Source organism: Dendropsophus ebraccatus, chromosome 14 (assembly GCF_027789765.1).
Source record: "Dendropsophus ebraccatus isolate aDenEbr1 chromosome 14, aDenEbr1.pat, whole genome shotgun sequence".
In the NCBI taxonomy this organism is placed as follows: domain Eukaryota; kingdom Metazoa; phylum Chordata; class Amphibia; order Anura; family Hylidae; genus Dendropsophus; species Dendropsophus ebraccatus.
Window position 1 is genome coordinate 29,519,680 of NC_091467.1, and position 26,763 is coordinate 29,546,442.

A 26,763-nucleotide genomic window follows, 5' to 3' on the forward strand; every position below is an offset into this window, starting at 1 on the left:
GTGCACACTATGTATGAGCCTACGGCCCGATCGTAAACCGACCCGTAAAAAATGAACAAGACCATTGTTTGCGGCTGGAACTGTGCAAATTCACGGCCGTGGATTGACAGGCGGTCTGTACGGAGTACTTCAAAAATAGCCGGCAATAATGCTGATGCCTCTAATAGTTAATATATTAAATTAATAAAACACATTTTCTTTGTAATAAAGTCCCTTTCGTTGTTCAATAATTTAATTCTAACGAATCCATCATTATGCAATTAAATATACTGTTAAAATAAATATATATATATAAATAAATGTATATTTATATATATATTTATTTTTTGACAGTATATTTAATTGCACAATGATGGATTCGTTAGAATTAAATTATTGAACAACGAAACTGATTTTATTACAACAAAAATGTGTTTTATTAATTAAATATTAATTAGTACAGGAAGCTCCATTAAGCCGTTAATTCATATTCCCAGTAATAGAGCATTCTGTACTAATCAACACTTTACTTTAATTAAAACATCAAATGTTTCTTCTAATTATGTTATCACAATAGCATTATTAGAAGAAACATTTAGAATTATATGTGCGCTCAGCTGATTGGCTGATCGGCTCAACGCACATATAAAGAGCCGGTCCGCAGTACAGTGACTTCATTGTCCTGCGGACCAGCGAAGAGGACACATCGGGGTGTATAGAGCTCTCCCCACCCCCTCCCCAGCACTGCACCCATCCCAGTAAGGAAGGGGGGTCACTTAACCCCTTCCTTGCTGGGATGGGTGCAGTCTGACATCAGTCTGGCCCCCAAGGGGTTAAGGGGGATGCAATACATTCTCCCTTAACCCCTTGGGGGCCAGACTGTAAGCAGCGATCTGTAAAGATGCTGCATACTGTAAGGTGCACATCACCGCTCACAATGATGGGTATTGTGCTCCTGTTTGTGTGTTTCTCCCTTTTTGTTTTTCAGTTATCGGTATCCTGTGGATTACGTCGGATTCGGTGGACTACGTCGATGACCACTACTAAGTCTATAAAGTAAAGAAATAAAGACAAGACACAAGTGGAAAAAATTTTTTTATTCAAATAAAAACACCCCCACACCCCTCATTGACCATTTTATTAAAAAAAACCAACCAAACAACCGCTGGTCATCGACGTAGTCCACCGAATCCGACGTAATCCACAGGATACCGATATCTGAAAAACAAAAAGGGAGAAACACACAAAAAACACACAAACAGGAGCACAACACCCATCATTGTGAGCGGTGTTGTGCACCTTACAGGATGCAGCATCTTTACAGGTCGCTGCTTACAGTCTGGCCCCCAAGGGGTTAAGGGAGGATGTATTGCATCCCCCTTAACCCCTTGGGGGCCAGACTGATGTCAGACTGCACCCATCCAAGCAAGGAAGGGGTTAAGTGACCCACAAAAACACAGAAAAATGCAACAGCTCACCGCAACAGCAAGATACAGACCCACCATAGACATGAAAATAATTAAAAGCAGCCCCCCCAACTGCCCAAAAAATTCCCACAAAAATAATGAGTCTCTTGGTTACTATTTGCAAACAGCGTAAACTGCCTCACCACGATAAGGTGGACTCATATCGAGGCAGACCCTACACTGTATGTACACTATGGCCTCTCCATGGCGTATAATACGCCTATGCTCTGGGCATGCAAGATCTGTCCAATACCTGCAAAAATAATTGCACCACCTGGGTGAGACAGGTGGAGTGCACGACCAAATAGAGGCAGCCACTCCCCCAACTGGAACGCAGAAAAAAAAGGAAAAAATTGGTCATCTCTCCTAGAACACTGTTCACACTAGGCAGGAGCACGTTGCCATGGCTGAAATTGCAAACACACAAAAACACAGAAAAATGGAACAGCTCACCGCAATAGCAAGATACAGACCCACCATAGACATGAAAATAATTAAAAGCAGCCCCCCCAACTGCCCAAAAAATTTCCTTGGTAACTATTTGCAAACAGCGTAAACTGCCTCACCACGAACAGTGAACAGTGTTCTAGGAGAGCTGACCAATTTTTTCCTTTTTTTTCTGGTTAAGTGACCCCCCCTACCTTACTGGGAGGGGTGCAGTGCTGGGGAGGGGGTGGGGAGAGCTCTATACTCACCCCGATGTGTCCTCTTAGCTGGTCCGCAGCACAATGAAGTCACTGTGCTGCGGATCGGCTCTTTATATGTGCGCTCAGCCGATCAGCCGATCAGCTGAGCGCACATATAATTCTAAATGTTTCTTCTAATAATGCTATTGTCATAACATAATTAGAAGAAACATTTGATGTTTTCATTAAAGTAAAGTGATGATTAGTACAGAAAGCTCTATTGCCGGCAATATGAATTAACGGCTTATGGAGCTTCCTGTACTAATTAATATTTAATTAATAAAACACATTTTTGTTGTAATAAAATCAGTTTCGTTGTTCAATAATTTAATTTAAACGAATCCATCATTGTGCAATTAAATATACTGTCAAAAAATAAATATATATAAATATACATTTATTTATTTATATATATATTTATTTTAACAGTATATTTAATTGCAAAATGATAGAATCGTTTAAATGTAATTATTGAACAATGAAAGGGACTTTATTACAACGAAAATGTGTTTTATTAATTAAATATATTAACCATGAGAGACATCGGCTATAGTGCAGAGGATCGCAAACCCCGGTAATAGCGATTCCTGTAAACTGTTTCCCTGCTTTCCCAGATGCATCCAGAGGTGTTTCCATCACTTTCTAAAGATTTTATTTGTTATTTTTAGTTGAACCAGATTTCCAAGTAAATGACCGTATGTTTTCAGAAGCATGTCTATTTTTTCCCACGGCCGTAGTTTCAGCCGCACATTTCCAGCTGCGTAAAAAATACAGCCGCACAGATACATAGTGTGAACATAGCCTTAGGGTGCGTTCACAGGTACCACATCCGCAGCGGATTTCACGCTGCGGTACAGTTATTCCCTAAGGTCTCTGCATTCTCGCAGCAGATTATTGCAGCCTCTTTGTCTTATTAACTACTTGTCTGCCACAAGTCGGGAGCCTGAAGAGGCTCATACATTACCTTCCCACGCACCGTCTTGATTCTCCAGCTCCTGGGTCACTGACAGCGCTTAGCCAATCAAGGCACTGCACACCGCAGCAAGAATGCAGAGACTATAGGAAATAACTGTACCGCATAACGCTGCGGATTTCGCTAAGTATCTTGCAGCGTGAAATGTGCTGTGGATGCGGTGCGCGTCAACGCACCCTACTAATGCATGTACTGTATGGCAAAATCTGTACTCAGCATCTGATAACATATATTTATTTATCCCTTTCAAGGGTATAAAATATATGCAAAACACATAAGCACAAGCGCAGTGTGAACCTGGCCTTACTAGTAATGTATTCATCTAAACCCCTGCTTATGCTGGAGTTAGGAGTCCAGTGGGTGGTCCTGATCAGTGACTTACAGCTCTTTATGCAATCACGCTCAAGGCCATCAATAGCACGACGGGAGTTGTAGTTTTTTAACAGCTGGAGAGTCACCTATGTCGGAGTATGATTGATGTTGAAGTCATGGGGAGCCACAGTCATCCAGGCATGATGGGAGTTGTAGTTTTTCAACAAGTTGGGAACCCTTTATTATAGAACGCTCTTGCTGCAATATTAATAATTAATAATATTGTAGGTCTTTATAACACTTATACTTTCCTGCACTGTTGTTCCCTTCTTACTTTTATTCAAGGCGATGTATAAGTGGGACTTAAAGGGCAGTACCTCCTCCATCTGTTATTCTCCATTATTACACCTAATTACCATCTAATGATTGCTATTTTCCATTCTACGCCATCGGTTTTCCAGCAGTGACTAACCAGGATGAAGTATCTGTAACATGTGGATGAGGTCACCCGTGATGACTGGAAAACATTTTAGACTTGTAGGGAAATACTGGGGAAAGTTAGCGCGCATGCGCAGTTCCTATTGCGGCCTCGTTCCTGGTGCGCGATGACGTCACAGCTATCTACGTCCGTTCTATTCTACCTGTGGAGTCCATTACTTGCTGTGCGCTGAAACCGTTCATTACCGGAGTATCGCAAAAACAAAAAAGATTAAGAACGGTAAGAGCTTGTAATACGCATGTGCCATTTATTTCCCTACACTAGTACGCATGCCCACCGATTAGCTCCTACTGCGCAGGCGCGCTCTTCCCCCACTCCGGCTCCCCATCGCCTCCTTAGTAAGTATTGCGCATGCGTAGCGTCTACCATTCCCCATATGGAGGAAATAGCGACTATCGTCTGCGCAGGCGCTTTTCCGCCTAATGGCTTACGCCTGCGCCGTACAGCTCTGCAGGGTTTCTCTCTTGCCAGATAGTGAGCATTCCTAGCTCCCCATATGCTGCCACATTATGAGCTGCCCTGCCTGTTGAGGTTCTAGGGGACCTTTATCAGTGGTCACTAGGGGGTGCCATCGATTACTCGGGTATTTGGGGCCGCGTAGCTCGAAGGGGAGCCAGTTTGGGGGGGCCCCTGGGAACCTGAAGGGGGAGGGGCTACGAACCAGGAACTGACAGCTGATTAATACTTGGAATGAACACTTCCTGTGCTTGTGGGTGATCAGTGATCTGTAATAATAGAGGTATAGTGCCTGAGTGTGAGTGTGAGTGTGAGTGTCACTAGTTGTGTTGTTTCACACTGTATCCCATACTTATAGCTGATGGGCTGTGGATGTATACATATATACAGCACTACATGTATACGTTATAGCTGATGGGCTGTGGATGTATACATATATACAGCACTACATGTATACGTTATAGCTGATGGACTGTGGATGTATACATATACAGCACTACATGTATACATTATACTGATGGGCTGTGGATGTATACATATATACAGCACTACATGTGTACATGTAGTGCTGTATATATGTATACAGCACTACATGTGTACATTATAGCTGATGGACTGTGGATGTATACATATATACAGCACTACATGTATACGTTATAGCTGATGGGCTGTGGATGTATACATATATACAGCACTACATGTATACATTATACTGATGGACTGTGGATGTATACATATATACAGCACTACATGTGTACATTATAGCTGATGGGCTGTGGATGTATACATATATACAGCACTACATGTATACGTTATAGCTGATGGGCTGTGGATGTATACATATATACAGCACTACATGTGTACATTATAGCTGATGGGCTGTGGATGTATACATATATACAGCACTACATGTGTACATTATAGCTGATAGGCTGTGGATGTATACATATATACAGCACTACATGTGTACATTATAGCTGATGGGCTGTGGATGTGTGTGTGTATATATATATATATATATACAGCACTACATGTATACATTATACAGATGGGCTGTGGATGTATACGTATATACAGCACTACATGTATACGTTATACTGATGGGCTGTGGATGTATACGTATATACAGCACTACATGTATACGTTATACTGATGGGCTGTGGATGTATACATATATACAGCACTACATGTATACATTATAGCTGATGGGCTGTGGATGTATACATATATACAGCACTACATGTATACATTATACTGATGGGCTGTGGATGTATACGTATATACAGCACCACATGTGTACATTATTGGTGATGGGCTGTGGATGTATACATTATAGCTGATGGGCTGGGGATGTATACATATATATACAGAACTACATGTATACATTTTAGCTGATAGGCTGTGGATGTATACATATAAACATCACTACATGTATACATTATAGGTGATTGCCCATAGCTGGCATCATGTATATACTCATAGTAGCGGTCAGAGACAGGATGCAGCGTTATCCATCTGTCGATATGACTTTATCTTCATTTTTACCCTGATTTCTTCAATATTATGATCATATTTATACCAGACTGGCATCTATGACATCACCCTAGGCCGTCTATGCATGATAACAATAGACCTTGGCGTCATTTACCACCTCTATGTGGTGCACTTAGTCACAGGCGGCCTATTTAGGGCAGATGTTTGGGTCCAGATGATAGTAGTGATGTTGGCAGTGGGAGATGTCACAAAGATTTACTTACATTTACTTTTTTCTCTTTGGGAAAGTTATCGCCGTTAACAACTTGGGTTGGAATTTAATGGTCAGTCGGACAACTCCGTATACAAAGGCTGCTCTGTGTTTTCTACGTTACTGAAAGGTAAGTGTGTGTGTGAGTGGTTAAGGGGTCCATGAATGAAAGTGGTACGCAGAGCGCATAGAGAGCAGTGGTTGCCAGCCTGTGGCTCTACAGCTGTTGTGTAACTACAACTCCCAGCCCACCAAGATGGCTCTACTTGGACATCAAATCGTATAGGACAGTAGTCCAAAACCTACAGGTCCCCAACTGTTGTGAAACTACAACTCCCAGCATTGCTGTTGGAAAGATACAACTTGATGCATCATGGGACCTGTAGTTTTGCAGTGGCCGAAGAGCCACAGGTTGGGGAACAGTATCTTAAGAAGTACACCTATTTCATAAAGTCATGGTATGCCATCACCTTGGTCAGTGGGGGTCTGACATCTGAGAACCCCACTGACTGCAGGTGTAATGTAGAATCCCTCGTTCTTTCCTCTACAGTGGTGCTTCCAGCTACCCAGTTGTGCAGGGGGATGCCGCCAGCCGTGTTCACTACAGTAGGGACGTGCTGCAGTTCTATGCACAGCCAGGTGCACTGGTAGGGGGGTCACTGGGTCCTGGCAAAATGGCATTACTTTATAATATGGCAGTGCCTCTTTAAACTGGTTTACCAACAAATGACAGTGTTTCATTGTTGGGGTATGACCTCTAAGACCCCCATCCCGCGCTCTTATTTGAGTTGCGGTTAGACATGTACACTGCTGCCGTGTGGTGAGGGATGGCTATCTTCATGCAGCGCATTTATGGGGAGGAACTAGAGTAGGACTCCTGTTCTCATCTCCAGCGGGGCCCTCGGAAGATCAGATCCTCAGGCCATGTCTTCTGTTGGCAAAGCCCCTTAAATTAAAGAATTGTAGAACTCTTCAAAGAACTTTCCCTTTGGTTTCTGACCTTCGCTGTAGTGCAGTTTATGGCCTGTCTTTTTTCATCTCTCTTGAGCAGCCGCAACCTGTTCACCATGGTGGTCACATCTACTACTAAGAGCATGTGGATCCCATAGCCTACCAGAGGACCTCAGTATTAGTGTCTTAAAAACATCTGTGTATTAAGATGTACTCATAGGAGGCTGCCTTCATAATGTGATGGATTTCATAGGAGATTGGAGCCATTAAGTGTTATGGGGCCACAGATTTCTATGGGTGTCATACTAGATACGCACAGTACAGATTTCTAATAGGGAAATGTACATAAACCATTAAAGTTCTTTCTTTTCTTCTTTTCAGGAGAAGGCCCTTCGGGCTCCTTCCTCCGCTTCACAAACGCTTCCAAGCTGGCGATGTCGCGAGTTCCAAGTCCCCCTCCCCCGGCTGAGATGTCCAGTGGTCCCGTGGCTGAAAGCTGGTGTTATACTCAAGTAAATTTCTTTGTTCTGCTGAGACTAAAGGTGGCCATGCACCTAAGTCTTATGTTATCTCGCAGCGTATTCAGCCATTATTCTGTGATGTTTGCGCCCCCCATCAAAGACTGACACATCATGTCTGTGGTGAAAAAGGTTAGCCGTGATGGAAAATCACAGCCAACCCTTTGTTAAGAAAGAGATCAGTGCTCTCTCACAGCGGCTTACTTTTCCCATCCTCATTGAGAACACAGGAACATTCGGCCATGGCGAATGTTCCTGTGTATGGAGAGGACAGGCGCCAGGTTCCAATACGTTTTCAGTGTTTACGTTTTTCAGATGAATGGTTGTTTGGCCAACTGTTTTGTCTCCTGGTGTCAAACGTTCATGTGTTACATAGGGGGAGGGTGAGCTGCACTGCTCTGGTGCCAGCTTATCCCTCCATGAACAAGATAATGGTGGTGGAGACAAAAGTGATGGATTTTCGCTACCCGATCCTTCTCTCCACTGACATTATCTAAGGGTGGAGAGTTAGGAGTCCCCCATACACCCCTTATACTGTTGGCGGCAACGACTAGCAGAGAGTCTGGCCAACTTTATTATAAGGTGCATGGGGACCTCAAGGTTCCATTGACATCTGCTGTTCCTAAGCATTGTCGGTCATTGTTGTCTTGTATTTCTCATCACAGATAAAAGTTGTGAAGTTTTCATACATGTGGACTATCAATAACTTCAGCTTCTGCCGAGAGGAAATGGGCGAGGTGATCAAAAGCTCCACGTTCTCATCAGGAGCCAACGATAAACTGAAATGGTAAGATCACCCCATCTAAACAGACATGGGAGCGCTCTATAAATAGGAAATGGCAATACCTTTACATTTTAAAGAGATATCTGAACAGTCTAGGGTCTGGGTGTACAGACTACAACTGATCCACCAGAATGAGGCGGGAGAAAGTGCTTCTTTTTCAGTCTTAGGCCAGATTTACACGTTCCGTAGATACGGTCTGTGCACAGACTATATGCTACTGTCTGAACCCTGCAACTCCTAGCATTGTCATTCATTAAATTCATGGCTGTGTCAGTACAGTAGTGCAGAGATTTGAAAGGAAACTATCAGCAGGTTAGAAGCATCTAAGCTGCTCATGTACAATATATACTTCTAACGTGATGATATAAATCTCTGTGCCACTACAAACACAGCCGAGTCAGTACAGTAGTGCAGATATTTAACTGTTTCGGAATAATTAATGCTGATGCCAGGAATTCCAAGGTTCAGTCCGTAGTACGTTGTTCGTGCATGGCTGTGTCTACAGAAGGTGGGAATCTGGCCTTCCACATGGCTGTGCCTACAGAAGGTGGGAATCTGGCCTTACACATGGCTGCACAAGATGGGCTCTATACAGGTTCTATAGAGTCTGTCCTGTGCTTCTATGGGCAAGTCAGAAAAAGAAGGGCTTATTATTGAGCTTCACTTGCCCCATTCTAGCAGATTGGTGGGAGTCTGTATAACCAGACCCTGACACACCAAAACTTTTGACGTACGTGTCAAATAGACAGTGAAACTGACAGTGAAAAGCACTATTGACTAATGAAATAGGGAAGTGGTGTGGAATTCAGATTCTCTTTTGGTTTTGGCATCAGCCTAGTAGATGTAAACTGTTGTACAACAACGTTTAGTTTAGTATAGTGTGTCAGTGAGAGTATGATGGCATAGTCCATCAATGTGTCAATGTTAATGGTGGGAAAACAAAGGGAACTATTCTAATACCGTACTATTTTCTGTGTCAGATATTCTGGATTATTGGGCTGGCATAGAATATATCATTTACTTTAAAAAATAAACCCCAAGCATAAGATCTTCTGTTCTGGTCATTCTGGATTATCGAATGCTGAGTCAAATGTGTTTCACTTGAATGTGATAGCTGTTTGTGCAATTCCCTATATTATACTAGATCCACATAACAAACATCTTAAATGGTTATTCCAAATCATAAAGTGATGGCATATTGCTTGGATATGCCATCAATTTATGATTGTGGGGTGTTGGACATACAGCCACCCACTGTGCATGGAACGGCAGTGCAGCTCTGTTCAAGTGAATAAGATTGGTGGCAGTTCAGTGGTGCACCTGGCTGTCCTGGGAAAGTGATAGATTTAAAGAGGCAGCCCCTTTATTTTCCACATTGTTGTTTGTTAAAGATGTCAGACACCCACTGATTATTATGAGTATTATACCACCAAGAACATAAAGTGCTATTTTTTGTATGACATGACTACTAATATATACTTTCGCTTTTCTGCAGGTGCCTACGAGTAAATCCTAAGGGTTTGGATGAAGAAAGCAAGGACTATCTGTCTCTCTATCTGCTGTTAGTCAGTTGTCCAAAGAGCGAGGTTCGCGCCAAATTTAAATTCTCCATCCTCAATGCCAAGGGGGAAGAAACCAAGGCGATGGGTATGTGGTAGTGTTGTTCCTCTCTGTTTTATCGCTGTCATTGTTTCCTGGGCCTAGGGTGACATACCCTTATGTGTTCTTTACAGAGAGTCAGCGGGCATATCGCTTCGTCCAGGGGAAGGACTGGGGTTTTAAGAAGTTCATTCGTAGGGATTTCCTGCTCGACGAGGCCAATGGTTTACTCCCGGATGACAAGTTGACTTTATTTTGTGAGGTATGGGATTGTACTGAAGCTATCATGGAATTTACTGTACCTTTATGTGAGCTTATAAATTTTCCATTTTCTATGGATAATACTTCTCCTCTATGGAGGCACATATGGAAAACCTGGCCGCTATACAGCTGTCCGATAGTTGTGTCTGGTATTGCAGCTTCCCTTCAGTTAAGTTCAGCACTATTATGGATAGGTGCAGCACTGTTTCTAGAATACAGCTGCCATGCTCTTCACATCTTAGACAACTCCTTTAACTCACTGTCTGGACAATACTATCTAACCCCTAGCTGTAAGAGGTATCATTTTGTAGCCTGTCAGTGTTTCAAGAATGCTTCCATTCATTGACAAGCAAGCAGATATCTTAAAATGTATCAGAAACTTGTGTAACAAGACTGGACATCCCCTTTACGGTGTTACTGCCTCCTTTAAATCTGTGATGACAGATGGGATTGGAGAGTGTTATAACCTGTGTGTCTTGCCCCCCTAGGTCAGCGTGGTACAGGATTCTGTAAACATTTCCGGTCAGAACACAATGAACATGGTGAAAGTCCCTGAATGTCGCCTAGCGGATGAGCTGGGAGGGTTATGGGAGAACTCTCGCTTCACAGACTGCTGCCTGTGTGTGGCCGGTCAGGAATTTCAGGCGCACAAAGCCATCCTTGCAGGTCGGTCTAATGCAAGTGCAATCTTCCTGCTCTCTGATGTTTTTTCTGCTATTCATTCCTGTGGAGAAGAGTCCTGTTCTGCATTGTGATAATAGGCAGCCTTAAAGGGATAATCCGGGAAAATAAACCATTTCCTTATCCACAGGATAAGGAAAAAGTAGGAGTACCCCCACTGATCTCCCTATCGTCCCCAGCTTCTGTATTATGTATAGAGCCACGGGTATGGCATGTGACCCGCGGCTCTATTCATTCCTAAGGAGCCGACGGAAAGAGCCAAGTACAGTGCTCATCTGGCATACGTCGCTCTTTCAATCGCTCCGGAGTATGCCAGATGAGCACTGTACTTGGCTCTTTCCGTCGGCTCCTTAGGAATGAATAGAGCCGCAGGTCAGTGCCGTTCCTGCTGCTCTATATAAAATACAGAAGCCGGGAGCCAGCTACAGAGATCGTCGTGGGGTGCCGAGGTCGGACCCCCTGCAATCTCCTACTTTAAAGTACATTTTCCCTGGAATACCTCTTTAAAGGGGAACACTGCTGAAAATTATCCCTATTTAGAAATGAGCGAATCGGGTTTGAGTCCATCCGAACCTGAATGTTCGGCATTTGATTAGCGGGGGCTGCTGAACTTGGATAAAGCTCTAAGGTTGTCTGGAAAACATGGATACAGCCAATGACTATATCCATGTTTTCCACATAGCCTTAGGGCTTTATCCAACTTCAGCAGCCACCGCTAATCAAATGCGGAAAATTCGGGTTCGGATGGACTCCAGCATGCTCGAGGTTCACTCATCTCTATCCCTAATGTCTGATATACATATGGGAGTATATGTGATTACAGGATGCCAATGATAGTTATATAGGTCACTCTATAGGAAGGGTACACACATTTGGCAATGCGCAGAGCTTTCTACTACTGACAATCTAACGCCCCACCATTGATTTTATTGGACCATTGACTAGAATGTTGACAGATTTGGCATCCCCAGAAGGCTGTATGAGATCTGTCTTACTGAGATATGTTAGAGGAAAACATAGTATTCTCCTTCAATGAAGGGATTGGCACAGGTCATGTGTGTGTGTGTGTGTGTGGTGGGTGTAAGATACAGTGATGTGATGGGTGCTTCTTCATTCAGCATGCATTGTGCTTGTGATCTGGGATTGTGGCTTTAAAGGTTATATGTGACATGGCTGTAAGGGCCGGGGAATACAGAGGAATCAATATACTCTGCTGAGCTCTTGTACAGCACATCCTTAACAGCCACTAATACGTCTTTTATGACAGTCATAAAAGGGCCTTATTCTACAACGCAGTGCTTTATGATGCTATAGGAAAAGCCTTGCATGGGTGCTTGGCTGTGCAGTGAACCTCGCATCCCAAAAGTGACCCTGGCATGGTAAAAATAATTTCCTAGTGACATGATCAGGGACTGGGTTATCTCTGTACAGTCAGCCCTGAGTATATAGAAAGGACCCGACCAGTGTCTGTACGACACTAAAGACTGGTGGCAGTATAAGGTGTATGGTGGACTCCTGAGGCTTTACTTGCATTATGTTGGAGGGGGGAGGGAGGGGAGAAGTTTATCAAAAACACCACTACCCCAGTCCTCAGGTTGTGTGTGGTATTACAAGTCAGCTCCATTTATATCAATGGAACTAAGCTGCAAAACTTGGAGGGATAAACTGGGGCAAGGGTACTGTGGGTAGAAGCTCACCCCTCCCCTTCCCATAAGGGACACATGAATGTTCAGCTATGCATATTAGGCTAGGGTGAAATCTCTAGGATTATGTAATGTAGCTAGTCTTTAAAGGGGTGATCCCAAGTTGAAAAGTTATGGATAAGGAATAGCTAGCTGACTGTAGGGACCGCTCCAATCATGAGAACAGAGATCCGTTTTCCAAGGAGCAGCATTGTGCATGTGCAGTCAGAGCTCTATTCATTCCCTATGGAGTTTCTGAACACTGCCAAGTGCCAAACTGCAATATTCAGACGCCCCATAGAGAGTCCATGGAGCACTAGCTGTGCATCTGTTCAGGGACAATTGTCTGTTCTCAATATCAGCAGGGGTCCCAACAGTAAGACCACCCCCTTCCCCCCCCCCCCCACATACACTGATCATGTGGATAGGGGACTACTTTGTATTTTAAGCTCACATTGTTGCCAGTGCAGAAGATGGATTGAGGACAGCTACTTATATTCTATTCATATTATAACAGAGTTTAATTAAGTTTCGGCTCCTGATGATCCAGAATATCTGATGTTCCTGCGCTGATCTGTTTTCCAGATATTTAGGTTACATTATGGATCCAGCGTTACTTGCAGTCTGTGACATGATCTTAAATACATGTGGGTGATGGAGGGGGCTGGGGAGGGGGTCCCAGTACCTGCCCGCTAAAGAACTTGTTCAAAGTAGACAATCCCTTTTAATCTGCTGTGTTGAGGTTTGCAGTACAGCCTGTGTAACCCAGATAGTGCTATGACTACAGAGCCTTTCTGCTCCTTTGAGAAAACGTGCCACAAAGTTTTCCCCGGTGTCTCTTCCTGTAATCTGATTGGCTGAGGACTCATTTCCTTTTAATTAAATCGACGTGGTGCTAATTTATTCCACGTTTGTAAAGAAAAGTGCGAGATGAACCGATAGAAGAAGCAGCGAGGCCTCAGATCCTTTTTTTTCTTCTTTGTACTACTTTTAAATTACAGCATTAAAGTGTCCAAGTGTCACCCATTGTTTATAGCAGGGAATTAATTGTAAGGAGGTGCAGAATCTGTAAGGGGGGGTGGGGAACTTGCTAATGTTGGATTCCTTTTCAGACTTAAAGGAGAAGTCCAGCAATTTATAAAATTCGGCAGGGGGGAAACTGATTACAAGTACGGACTTACCTCTCCCCATGCCTCCGCGGTGAGTTGCGGGACTGGCCTCGGGACCCCAGCCTGGCTCCGGGATCTCCGGCATTCACATCTCCCAACCCGGCTGATGGACTGGCCGCTCAACCAGTCAGTGACTGGGCAGGGACGCAGCTCTAGTCACTGGTTGGCTGAGCGGCCAGTCCATTAGCTGGGACAGGCCTTTTTATTGTGGTAATGTCTGCCGGGGGTCCCGGGGCCAGTCCCAACGCTCACTGCAGGCACAGGGAGAGGTAAGTCTGTACTTGTAATAATTACCCCCGCCGGCTGCCTGATTTTATAAATCGCTGGACTTCTCCTTTAAGTGATTAGAAAAATATGTTTTATTCCAGAAATGGCGTCTCACCTGCCCACAGGTTTGTACTGCAGGTTTTGATGACCTGAAGTGACATCAGGAGCGCGTCAGGCCAGGACATGCCGCTATAGTGTAGCCTTAAAATATGCGTGTAACATTTGTGTGAAACAGTACTGATGCTGCAGTACCAAATATAACCTATAGGCAGGTGTGGTGCTGTTTAGGTAAGACAGCAGTCTTTATAGTCCTCTAACACCCCTGCAACATCTACAGTAGGTTCAGACGTAACAGACGCGGGAAATGCTTGCCTAATCTTGCAAAAAAAAGTCACCATGTATGAACATAGCCCAAGGCCAGGCATTGTTTTCCACTAAATATGGACTGAAAAACACCATTGTTTTTTATAGGGATACACATACACATTGAGCATACATTTAAGGGGGTTATCCAGGATTAGAAAAACATGCCCACTTTCTTTCATAAACAGCATCACCCAGTGCTCAGGTTGTGTGTGGTATTACAAGTCAGCTCCATTCACGTCAATGAAACTGAGTTGTAATACCACACCCAAACTGAGGAAAGGTGAGGAGCTGTTTCTAGAGAAATGTGGCCATATTTTTCTAAGCCTGGATAATCCCCTTTAAGTAAGCTAGAATAAGGCTACTGCCTTCTTGATAGTAGTCCAAAGAATCAGCTTATTTTTCTACAAGAATACACCGGGGGAGATTTATCAAACATTAGCAACCAATCAGATTCCACCTTTCATTTTTAAAAGAGTCTGTGAGGAATGAAAAGTGGAATCTGATTGGTTGCTAGGGGCAACTGAGCCTGTTTCACTTTACACCATGTTTGATAAATCTCTCCCCTACCATGTGCACATGACCTAGGGGTTGTCACCCAGGCATAGAAATCTGCACTGTTATGTAGCCATGCCTTTCAGGCTCTGTGGAAAGCTGGGTGACAGCCCTTACGGCTAATATTGTAGGTAGTACAAAGGTTCATGGCGGGTCTATTCCTGGTGCAGCCTCTCATCTATGGTCACACATACTCTCATAGGAGCAGGCTGGGGCCACAGACAAGGGAAGCTGTATGACCTACAAGCAGAGTGTATACTGTGGGTGGAAGCCTTAGGGTCCCGAGGGAGCGGTGTATAAGCTGCGTGCAGATGGTGATAATAGAGAGTAGCATAGTGGTGAGAACATGATCAGTGTGACAATGTAGAGGGTGGTGGAGCGCCGGGAGCTGGGGGAATATCTATAGAGATGTATTCTCAAACCTGTAGCTCTCCAGCTGTTGCTAAACTACAACTCCCAACATGCCCTAACAGCCCTGCTGTGAATAATTGCTTTGAGGAAGTTGACCATACCCATTGGACAAATGTTGCCCAAACCCTCCAACCATCTAAAGCAGGGGTAGGGAACCTTGTTGCAAAACTATAACGCCTATCATGCTTTTGCTTTGGCTTCAAGGCATGATGGGAGTTGTTGTTTTGCGACAGCTGGAGAGCCAAGGTTCCCTACTCCTGTTGTGTTCTGCATAGGGAGAAGGGTTCAGCTATGGTGCAGATTATAGAGCACATGGATAAAGGAAATATGGAGGCTTCTTTTCTTATCAGATCCATTCCTGGCTTTGTATTCAATAATTGCAAAAAAACCCCCAAAACCTAAACATGTAAACATGTCCTTAGTCCCCTCTCCTTATGGAGAACACATGCACCCTAGTTCAAGCGGCATCAGGTGACAGCTATTGCTCCCATCTGAGATGTGTGCCCACTTTAAAGGGGTCCTCTAGCGAAAAATGTTTTCTTTCAAATCAGCCATGTCAGAAAGTTGTATAGATTTGTAATTTACTTCTACTAAAAAATCTCCAGTCTTCCAGCACTTTCAGCTGCTGTATGTCCTGCAGGAAGTGGTGTATTCTTTCCAGTCTGACACGGTGCTCTCTGCTGCCACCGCTGTCCGTGTCAGGAACTATCCAGAGCAGTAGCAAATCCTCGTAGAAACCCCTGCTGCTCTGGGCAGTTCCTCACACGGACAGAGGTGGCGGCATACTGGGAAGAATACACCACTTCCTGCAGGGCATACAGCAGCTGATAAGTACAGGAAGACTGGAGTGAGTAAGTTACAAATCTCTGGCACTTTCTCACACCAGTCGATTTGAAAGTATTTCCGCTGGAATACCCATTTAAGGATGAACATAAGACAGCGAGTGTTGTCATGGGGTTTACAGCAGGCAGTAATCGCTGCTAACTCGCTATAGAAATGCATTTTTATCCGACACTAAAGGGACTTTTATATAGAACTGAAAGGGGGAAGTATAAGAGGAATGGAGTCACGTGACGTTATGTTTGGCTGTATTCATATGGATCCTGAAAGTGACAATCAGTCTGGCGGCCATGATGGCTCCTCGGGGGTCTGTCGCCCAGCTTTCCCGGTCTCCGGGGGGTTGTGTGTCGCTAGTTCTGCAGCATTACCTCCCCCTCCATTGTTAGTGCACAGCTGAGTAGCTTTGCCTGACTCCTGGCAGCGTTCTCGCTCTGTCGCCTCTATTGTTCTAGCAGTTTCTTTTAGTTTAGTGACTGTTTGTGTTTACATTGTTTCCTCTTGGGTTTTGGTCCAGGGGGGATAACAGTGCAGTTACAACACAAGTGAAGTCTTCTGCCTGCTCTTCAAGGAGAACAGTGATTGTATAATGGGTTTGGGAAGGGTTCACATTAACGTATACGTTAGACGGACGCCGCAATCCAATTCCTATTGACTTACATTATAAAATTTAAAGAGTTGCAAAGTTTTTGGCCAAAAAAATAATTAAAAAAAAGCAGCCAAATGGAAACAAGTAGGCAATGTTTTACACCATAGAAATCAATGTTTACATCTACATATATGAGAATTAAAAACATGTATTAAATGTAGTTTTTGAAAATGTTTGCCTTTTATAGCGCCACTCTTGTCTATAGGCTGTGTCTGGTATTGCAGCTTCAACATCTGTAGACTAGGTTAGTTTCCCCCTCCCCTCCATGTCCATAATTATGCAAATGTGTGTTCTGTGTGTTTTTTTTTCTGGGATACATGGGGCTCTTTTATTTTATTACTGTCCCCTTTCTGTTGTGTGTTTGGCTTTTTTCCCCCTCCTTTTTACTTATTTATTAGATTTTATTTTTATTCATTTTTGTCAAGTGTTAAAGGGGTACTCCAGTGCAAAAACAGTTGTTTTTAAATCAACTGGTGTCAGAAAGTTACATAAAGGGGTACTCCAGCAAATAAAATTTATTTATATATACAGTGGTACCTTGGTTTAAGAGTAACTTGGTTTAAGAGCGTTTTGCAAGAAGAGCTTACAGTTTTTCAAAATTGTGACTTGGTTTAAGAGCATTGCTTTGGTTTAAGAGCTCCTGGTATTGGGTGGGAGCGTGAGTGGGAGAGGGGCATGGCCTGCATAGCGGGGTCTGCAGCACTGTACTCTGACCCAGGAAGTCTCTCTCACCTTCCAATTTATAGCAGATCCACTTCAGGCTGGGGCTTGCATCAGGGGACAGGACTGTGGGGGTAATCTCTTTATAGCTTTAACCCCTCTCTCCCCGGACAGAGAGTGCTGCTATACTGTGTCCACATCTGCCCTGCTCATTCCTTCATGCTCCCTGCAGTCTCTATCAGTCCTTGTGTTTCCCATCCTCTCCATTACTGCTATAATGTGCTTGCACTCACACTCAGCTATACACACTGCTGCTATAATGATTATAAAATGATTTTTGGGGTGTGGAACCAATTGTCTACATTTCAATGATTTCTTATGGGAAAATTTGCTTTGGTATAAGAGTGGATTTGGATTACAAGCACCGTCCCGGAACGAATTATGCTCGTAATCCAAGGCACCACTGTGTGTGTGTGTATATATATATATATATATATATATATATATATATATATATATATATATATATATATATATATATATATATATAACATAAGTCAGCTGTTGTCAGAAAGTTATACAGGTTGAAGACATTTTAAATGGAAGTAAATTACCAATTACTTATCAGCTGCTGTATGTCCTGCAGGGAGTGGTATAGTTTTCCCATCCTGACACAGTGCTCTCTTCTGCCATCTCTGTCCATGTCAGGAACTGTCCAGATCAGGAGAGGTTTTCTAAGAGGATTTTCTACTGCTCTGGACAGTTCCAGTCACAGACAGAGGGAGCAGCAGAGAGCACTGCGTCAAACTGCGAAAAGAATACACCACTTCCTGCAGGACATACAGCAGATGATAAGTACTGGAAGACTTCCAGTACTTCTTAAATAGAAATAATTTACACATCTGTATTAGCTTCCAACACCAGTTGATATAAAAACATTTTTTCTCCGGAGTCCCCCTGTAAGGGGCAGGCCCTATCATATGCATTTATTGGGATACAGGCATCTTATAGGGGAGGGGGCTTAGGTTTTTTTTTTCCCTTTGAATAACTTAGGACCCCCTGCTGTGTATTGATTACTATCACTATTGTACTGTCCTGGCAGTGGTCTTCAGGCTGTAGTTTTCCACCAGTTACAGAACTACAACCCTCAGCGGCATGTTGGGGGATTTAGTTTTGCATCATGTTGGAGACCACTGTATTATACATACTGCAATATGGTATGGGATACTACATTTGGCTTGTATAATCATCCTGATACGATCTAAGCCGCAGTACCATTCACAACCTGTAGACAAAAGTGGCGCTATTTCTCTTCTTAAGAATTTGAAAGCATCAGGATATGTACATTACACTGCAGTTCAAATAATCATTTTTTTTAAAGTAATCTTTTTAGTCCAAAAACCCATCCCATTGAATGTCGTTCCTGTTGCTGTATAATGTTGCACCTGTGTATCAGCGCTTTACACCATAAAAGTATCATTTTCATTGAAATGGTAGCAGTTTGCAGCTGCCGCTTTATGGAGAGAATTGTCATGAAATGTGGGCATGTGCGGGATTAGCATATTACACAAGGCAGATCCTGGGCGCAGGTTAGTACGGAGGAGGGGGGGCTTCATCTGCTTATTGTCCTTCTGAGGGAGGAAGTTTAGCTTCTGTATACTGTGTATCTTCTAAAGCCTGATAGATGCTTAAAGGGGTATTTCAAGGGTGTGTCATAAATACCTGGTTTAAAGGGGTACTCCGGCGAAAATCTTTTTTTAAAGAGGTACTCCGGGCTGGGGTTATTTTTATTGTACGGCCGGTGAAGGGGTGGATATAGAGGCCGCGGGCCAATTACCTCCCCGGTTCCAGCATCGGGTCCCAGATCGCGCCGCCCCGTCTCCGCTACGACCGCTGAATGGCTGAGCTGCCTTGAGACGTCACGTCTGAAGCCGCAGCTCAGACCAGGAAGCGGCAGCCGGACAGGAGAATGGGGCGGCGTGATCCGGGAACCAGCTCTGGAACCGGGGAGGTAATTGGCTGGCGGCCTCTATATCTACCCCTTCCCCGGCCATACAATAAAAATAACCCCAGCCCAGAGTACCTCTTTAAATCAGCTGATGACAAAGTTATGTAGATTTGTAATTAAGTTTTATTTAAAAATCTCAAGTACTTCCAGTCTCTTCCAGTACTTATCATCTGCTGTATGTCCTGCAGGAAGTGGTGCTTTCCTTTACAGTCTGACACAGTGCTCTCTGTTGCCACCTCTGTCCATGTCAGGAACTGTCCAGAGCAGGAGAGGTTTTCTATGGGTATTTGCTACAGCTCTGGACAGTTCCTGACATGGACAGAGGTGGCAGCTACGAGCACTGTGTCGGACTAGAAAGACTACACCACTTCCTGCAGAACATACAGCAGATGATGATAAGTATGGGACGACTTGAGATTTTTAAATAGAAGTAAATTTAAAAAAATCTATATACCGTGGTTGTTTTGAAAGATTTTTGTTGGAGTACCTCTTTAAGTCTTCCTATAACTGGTGTCCTTAGGCCCTATTGGGGCACATATTAAGTCTGGCCACCCTTATATTTCATGGGCATTTCCCTGGCACCTGGTTGGCCAGGACTTTTCTGTTTGAGGGTGTGCCATCTGGATTACATTTTTAAAGGGGGTTACACACAATTAGCTTTCTTCCAAAAACAGCGCCACCCCTGTCCTTAGGCTGTGTGTGGTATTGCAACTCTGCTCTATTGACTTTTTAATTGAACTGAGCTGTAAAACTAGACTCAAACTAGGGCAGAGAATAGTAAAGAAGCCATCCATTATTACCGGTCATACACATACAGGTATCTCCGCCATAGACTTTGTATAGAATCCATCTCCTGCAGCGAGAAGAGAGAGGGGAAGAAGCACTTAGCTGAGCACTTCTCTCCACTTGTTCTTGGTGGTCCGGACCCTGACTGACCAAAGCTTTTTAGAGGTCTCCTTGTCTGCTATGTACTGGCAGCAGCTACGTTTCTAGTCTATGCTGGCAGTGGTCCTGTACTGGATATTTCTTAGTTACTTCTCAAAGGAAATTCACATTTGTGGGGGGGGGGGGGGGGGGGGTTCCCCCGGCTAGTGGTTTTAACAAAGTTTGCAAATGAGTCACCCCAGGCGCTGATGTCAGCCATCACCGTGTTATTTCTCTCTGTCTATACACCGCTGTGCTTGGTGAGCATTGGCGGTGACCCTGAAAGGCGTTAACAGTACGACATTGCGAGCACCATTGTAATATTGATCTCTGCAGAGGGTTCAATGTCATAGCGTGCCTTTAAAAGTACACAGAAGCCCAGCCTTGACTTTATAGGCTGTGACAAACCTGCAGCTCAGTCCTTTCTGTGCTCATAGTGTGGAGGATGTCGCAGCCGCCGCTCTTTGTAGAGTGATTCACAGGTTGAGAGAAAGCCGCCCCGAGTTATGAGCTGCCAGCTTGTCAGAGCTCAATGTGCCCCACCTTCCTATATGATGCATAGGGGTTGTCATCCAGCTTTCCTGGGCCCATGAAAGGCAAAGTGGTATTATCCCAGATCCTGTTTAGTTCATAGATAGCCCTTTATGGAGACTAGGAAAGCTAGTGCTAGACACCTGGTTAGACAACCTGACCACATATAGTAAAATTACTTTCATCCTTAGAAAGCTATATGGGCTGGATTCTTAAATATTCTGAATTATTGGGCAGTTAAAATAATAAGACTTTTGGGGAGATTTATCAAACATGGTGTAAAGCGAAACTGGCCCAGTTGCCCCTAGCAACCAATCAGGTTCCACCTTTCATTTCCCAAAGTCTGTGAGGAATGAAAGGTGGAATCTGATTGGTTGCTAGGGGTAATTGACCCAGTTTCACTTTACACCATGTTTGATAAATCTCCCCCTATGACAGCAGGGATCTCCTTCTGTAAGGAAAGTGAGGTCCTCATGTTAGTTCTCCATTGTCTACAGTGACTCAGTGTTGCATTGTGCGATCAATAACTTTTACGACCTGTTCATACGTTTTATTTATGATGTAAGTGACACACATGATGGTAAAAGCACAATACTTTGTCTCTGACTCCTAGTTTCCATATCACATTTTAAGGAACTCTCCTGAGAGAACTGAAATACTGTGTTATGTCTGATGCCGGATCCTCAGGGGCGGAGCATGACGTGGATTCACACTTCCTAGTGCTTTATATCCCCTTGTCATGGTCCATCCAGAGTGTTCCTTTTGCCTATTACACAATCTATCATTCCATCTAATGAATATGTATTTTGCTAAGCATATATTATACTGTATAGACTGTTGTTGTTGTTATTATGAATAATAAAGTGAATGTACTATCAGGTACATAGTTTTAAGTTTTTTTACATGAATAGAACGCAGAGATTTTTCAACCGGCGTCGGTCTATTCCCGGTCACTGGCCTGGTGTGAAGCACTGGGGGCAGACCCGCTGACCCCCAGTGTGACAACCTCCCCTTTGCCCTCTGTGACGCAGCTCCATTAGAATAAATGGAGCTATGTCACAGAGGGACACTGGGGTCAGCCGTCCCACCTCCAGTGCTTCATGCCCGGAGCTCGGGATAAGACCCGCACCGTGCGTGGGAACCAGGCGGTAGTTCAAAAAAGAACCATGGTATCGGCTTCCCCGCAGCGGCGCTGTTCTATTCATGCAAAAAATCTAAAGCAATGTTACACTTTTAATGTTTTTTTTTTTTTTTCCCCCAGTGGTGCATGTCTATTTCAAATGAAACCTGTCACACTGCAGGTCCTCATTGGTCATCATCACCTATATCCTGTTACAACTATTGCTATCCTCTCTGCGGGCATCATGTTATAGTGCAGGATTAGTTTAGGAGATTGATAGATATAGATTTGTGGGGGAAAATAATTGAAACTTTTTTTTTTAATTCATTTAAAGTTGTGCTTATTCTGGGTTTAGGAGTCCAGTAGGCGGCCCTTGTTTTTGACTAACAGTCACTAATTAGGACCACCCACTTGATTTCTAAGCCCAGAACGAGCAGATATTTCCATCTATAAATGACAAGTTATCGTGAACCTATATATCGGTGTGTTCCCTATAACATGACGCGTGCAGATAGGGCTGCATTTTCCCTCTGACAGGTGATTACGGCCATGGACGTGACTTGTTAAGCTTCATTTGTCTGATTCAGGAAGCCATACTCATAAAAAGCAGGTGTAATACAGAAGTGGGTGTGGATGGAGCAGATAGGATCCAGCTATCTGATTATGGCTGCCGCTTCCAAATGAGGGAACCAATAATTCAGCTGGCTTGGATGGCAGCCACTGAACATCCTCAGTCTGGCTTCACACGGGCAACTAATAAGAATCATCAATTTGGCTTTGGGCAAAGCATCAGCCTTCTGTTTTCTTAATATAGATATACACAGACATGCTTGGCCAAGTAGAACTGCACCTATGGTAATTAGCTTAGTCAGTGCATTGAATGCGTAATGGATGATGAGGAGCCGCACATCAGTTTGGATATTTTTCTCTTTTTCTCTCTTGCAGCCCGCTCACCTGTGTTCAGCGCTATGTTTGAGCACGAGATGGAGGAAAGTAAAAAGGTACGGTATTGTCTTTTTTTAACGTTTGGAATTGTTACACTGGGGTTTGGTGATCCAGAGCCACCCTTGATGGGAACATCTGATTCAACAAGCTGCATGCACTTCACAGCATCGGCCCTATGACTCCAGGCATGGTTGCCATACATGCTACATTTTTTGATCCAACACCATACACATTAGTCAGCCAAACTTTTTTTTTTGTTGCGGAACCTGCTTACTGTGTATGGAAGCCTTCCCTCTCTCCCCAGACAGGTGATGTTGGGGTAGAGACAGATCAGACATGTTGGATGTCAACTGCTCGATCCTTTTGGTAAGAAAAGCTGCCACTAGAGGAGTCTGCTCTCTCCTCCTTTGTGAACATATGCGCTGCCGAGCCAACTCATATGTATGGGGACAGTAGCTGTCAGCTGATCGAACGTTCAGCCACAGTTGTTGAAGCTGTATTTGCACCTTTATAGTTATAGGCTGTGTTCTCATTACAGCTATCAAGAATAAAGAGAAGTCTCTATGATGTCATTTAAAGCAGACCAAGCACTGTAAATTGTGTTTTTAGAGTTTTTTATTGTGCAGCCTTTTTATCATTAAAGAAACAGTTAATGTTACACACTGTTCTCTACTGGCTTGCAGTACCAGTTCTTACCACTGCTGTAATTTAACCCACAGATCTCAGTACATCAGCGCTATTATTTCTGACCTTGGGCCTTAAACCGTAACTGTCATTTAAAAAAAAAATAATAATAATAATTCTTTGCAGAAATCAATAAACAAGCAATTTTAAGAAACTCTGTAATGGGTTCTATTAGGGAGAAAATCCTGTTTCTGTACCCCCCCCCCCCCTTCACTACTGCATTATCAGGCAAAGCCGTCTTCATTACGGACAAAGTGAAGACATGTTTGCTGAGTCCATTATAACCTATGAAGGGGGAGGCGTCAAGGGGGATGAGTAAGCAGGAAGAGCAGACAAGCAGCTTAACAGTTTGCAGACTGTCTGGGCACATAAAACACTGGATTCACAGGTCAGAAAGGTCAGTGCTAGTCTGGGATCTTGGTGAGATAAGATAGCAGGATGATGTTTTGTACAGCCCTGCTTTACTCCTCTCCATGCTCACTCGTCCCCCTCAACCCCTTTTGCTCTTTTGCTTAATAAAACTCTTTTGCTTAATAAAACCTATTACAGTGTTCCCTAAAATCACTTATACTATTGATATTTATTGATTTTTGAAAAATGACATTTACATGAAAGTTACACTTTAAGTTTTCTTCCCCCCCATTACGGGGAGGTGAAATTTTATGGTAATAGTGATTTGCCCTGATTGTTATCAGAATACAAGTAATAGTGCCTCTCTGCTGGTGCTCTCTATGACACCCCTCCCCCTTTGGAAACCAATGTATCGTTGAATTACTAATAATAAATTTTCCTTTTATGTTATGTGTAACAAGATAGCTGTTCATCCCCAGTCCGTGAATTGCTTTGTATGCAGTTGAATGTGAGATATTGCTCTCTGTTATCACCCCGCTAAGAGACTAACTATACTCTACAATGTGATCTCTGCCGGGAAGTCCAGAAACATTTACATCTATACCCAGGAGTGATATTAGCGGCTCTTTGTATGAGGTTCAGCTCTCCTTTAATAGGGGATTAGCAGTGTTAATAGGCCGGCGGTTATCCTATATATATGGCCATCCTGACAGCTGTACGCTGCCTGCACCATCTAATCCATACAGGCCGAGCACAGTTTCTGCCCATTACTTTGATATACGGTATTTCTTGTATCCACTCTGTCCGATGATGACGTGAGGAGTGAGCGATGTTCCTTTGTGAATTAGATTTGGAATATTTACCATGTGTTTTTTTTTTTTTCCGAACGTAGAATCGTGTGGAGATTAAAGATGTGGAACCAGATGTCTTCAAGGAAATGATGTGTTTTATATACACCGGGAAGGCATCCAACCTTGACAAGATGGCTGATGATCTCCTGGCGGCTGCAGACAAGGTATGATTATCACCGGGACTAGCAGATTTATTAATGAAGAATAATTATCGGGGCTGAATCTCTACTGGGAACCAAAGGCTAGAAGCAAGACTATTAATATATATAACATTGGGTTAAAGGAGATGTCCATCTGGGTGTGGGGGCACACTTTATTCTTCGGAATAGGAACGGTTACCGGCTCTGTAAATGGTGGGGGGCGGGGGAGACCCTGACTGCTGTTGTGTAGGGAATGGAGGAAGCCTTAAAGGGGTTATCCGGCATTAGGAATTTATTGGAGAACATAATAAACATATTGGGGGGAGATTTATCAAACATGGTGTAAAGTGAAACTGGCTCAGTTGCCCCTAGCAACCAATCAGATTCCACCTTTCATTTTCCAAAGAGTCTGTGAGGAATGAAAAGTGGAATCAGATTGGTTGCTAGGGGCAACTGAGCCACTTTCACTTTACACCATGTTTGATAAATCTTCCCCATAATGCTTACCTTTCTGCACTCCACCAGTGTCATGTTGCGGCCTCTTTGGCGTCACCTGCTGACTGCACCAATGCCACTTCAAAGACAAACTTGCTAACTGAGACGGAACTGCGCCACGGCCAGTCATTGGCTGAGTGGGCTGTCACTCCCAAGACAAGTTCAACCCGGAAGTGGCAGCAGTTGCAGTCAGCTGGGGACACCGTAGCAGAACACGGGGGGAGCGCGGAGGGGAAAGCATAACATACATTATGTTCTTCAGCAGGGCAGCATTATATAAAAAATTCCTAATACTACATACCCCCTTTTATGTGCTGTGCAAAAGGGAATGGGGCTGTGGGTGAAACTGATGTGCTGTGCAGGGATGGGGGGCTGGGGTCGAAGGAATGGTGTTATGAGTAGGCAGGATGTATTCTAAATAGTGCTGTGAAAAGTGGTAGGAACCTCAAATGGTGTCCCGTACTGGAGGGAGGAACCCTAAACTGTCCCGTACAGGAGGGAGGAACCCTAAACTGTGCTGTGCAAGGTGGTGGTGTTAGGTGGACACTAAATGATGTTATAAATAGGAGTGAGGGGCCTTGAATGGTGCTTTAAATGGGGTAAGGGGCCCTGTATGGTGCTGTGAATTAGGGTACGGAATCTAAATGATGTGCTGTGCAGGGGGACAGGAAGCCTAAATAATACTGTAAGGGGTGGGGTGAATGGTGCATGAATAGAGAACTGTGAATTGCGCTTTCTGGGGTAGGAATAACCCTTAATTATGCGGTGAGCCGGGGGGGGGGGGGTGTCTCTGTGAATGGTTGGAAGGAACCTAACTGGTGTGCTATACAGGGTGGGGTGGAATCAGGAACCTTAAATGGTACTGTGTGTTAGGGTTGGTGGGGGGCTCAATGGTGCATGCATAGGTGAACTGTAAATGGTCCTGTGAATGGAGGTATGGGCCCTGAATGGCACTGTTAAAGGAGAAGTCCGGTGAAAATTTTTATTAAAGTATTGTATTGCCCCCCAAAATTTATACAAATCACCAATATACACGTATTATGGGAAATGCTCATAAAGTGCTTTTTTTTCCCTGCACTTACTACTGCATCAAGGCTTCACTTCCTGGATAACATGATGATGTCACGACCCGACTTCCAGAGCTGTGCAGGCTGTGGCTGCTGGAGAGGATGATGGCAGTAGTACACTGAGGCACACAGGGCAATGGAGGGA

The 26,763-nt window shown here is 43.8% G+C and overlaps 1 protein-coding gene across 4 annotated transcripts in view; it reads left to right on the forward strand.

Moving 5' to 3' along the window:
- Positions 1 to 4,045: 4,045 nt before the first annotated feature.
- Positions 4,046 to 26,763, forward strand: part of SPOP (speckle type BTB/POZ protein) — a 29,291-nt gene continuing 6,573 nt past the window's right edge. The window contains exons 1-9 of one of the 4 annotated variants that reach the window (XM_069952739.1): positions 4,046 to 4,134; positions 6,154 to 6,245; positions 7,448 to 7,578; positions 8,250 to 8,371; positions 9,864 to 10,015; positions 10,102 to 10,229; positions 10,717 to 10,894; positions 23,031 to 23,086; positions 24,958 to 25,080. In XM_069952739.1, coding sequence (XP_069808840.1) covers positions 7,501 to 7,578; positions 8,250 to 8,371; positions 9,864 to 10,015; positions 10,102 to 10,229; positions 10,717 to 10,894; positions 23,031 to 23,086; positions 24,958 to 25,080 — 837 coding nt within the window. In that variant the 5' untranslated portion in view covers positions 4,046 to 4,134; positions 6,154 to 6,245; positions 7,448 to 7,500. Of the gene's footprint in view, positions 4,135 to 4,336; positions 4,655 to 6,153; positions 6,246 to 7,447; positions 7,579 to 8,249; positions 8,372 to 9,863; positions 10,016 to 10,101; positions 10,230 to 10,716; positions 10,895 to 23,030; positions 23,087 to 24,957; positions 25,081 to 26,763 lie in introns of those variants that run through there. The other 3 variants (XM_069952738.1, XM_069952740.1, XM_069952741.1) reach the window with 3 other exon arrangements.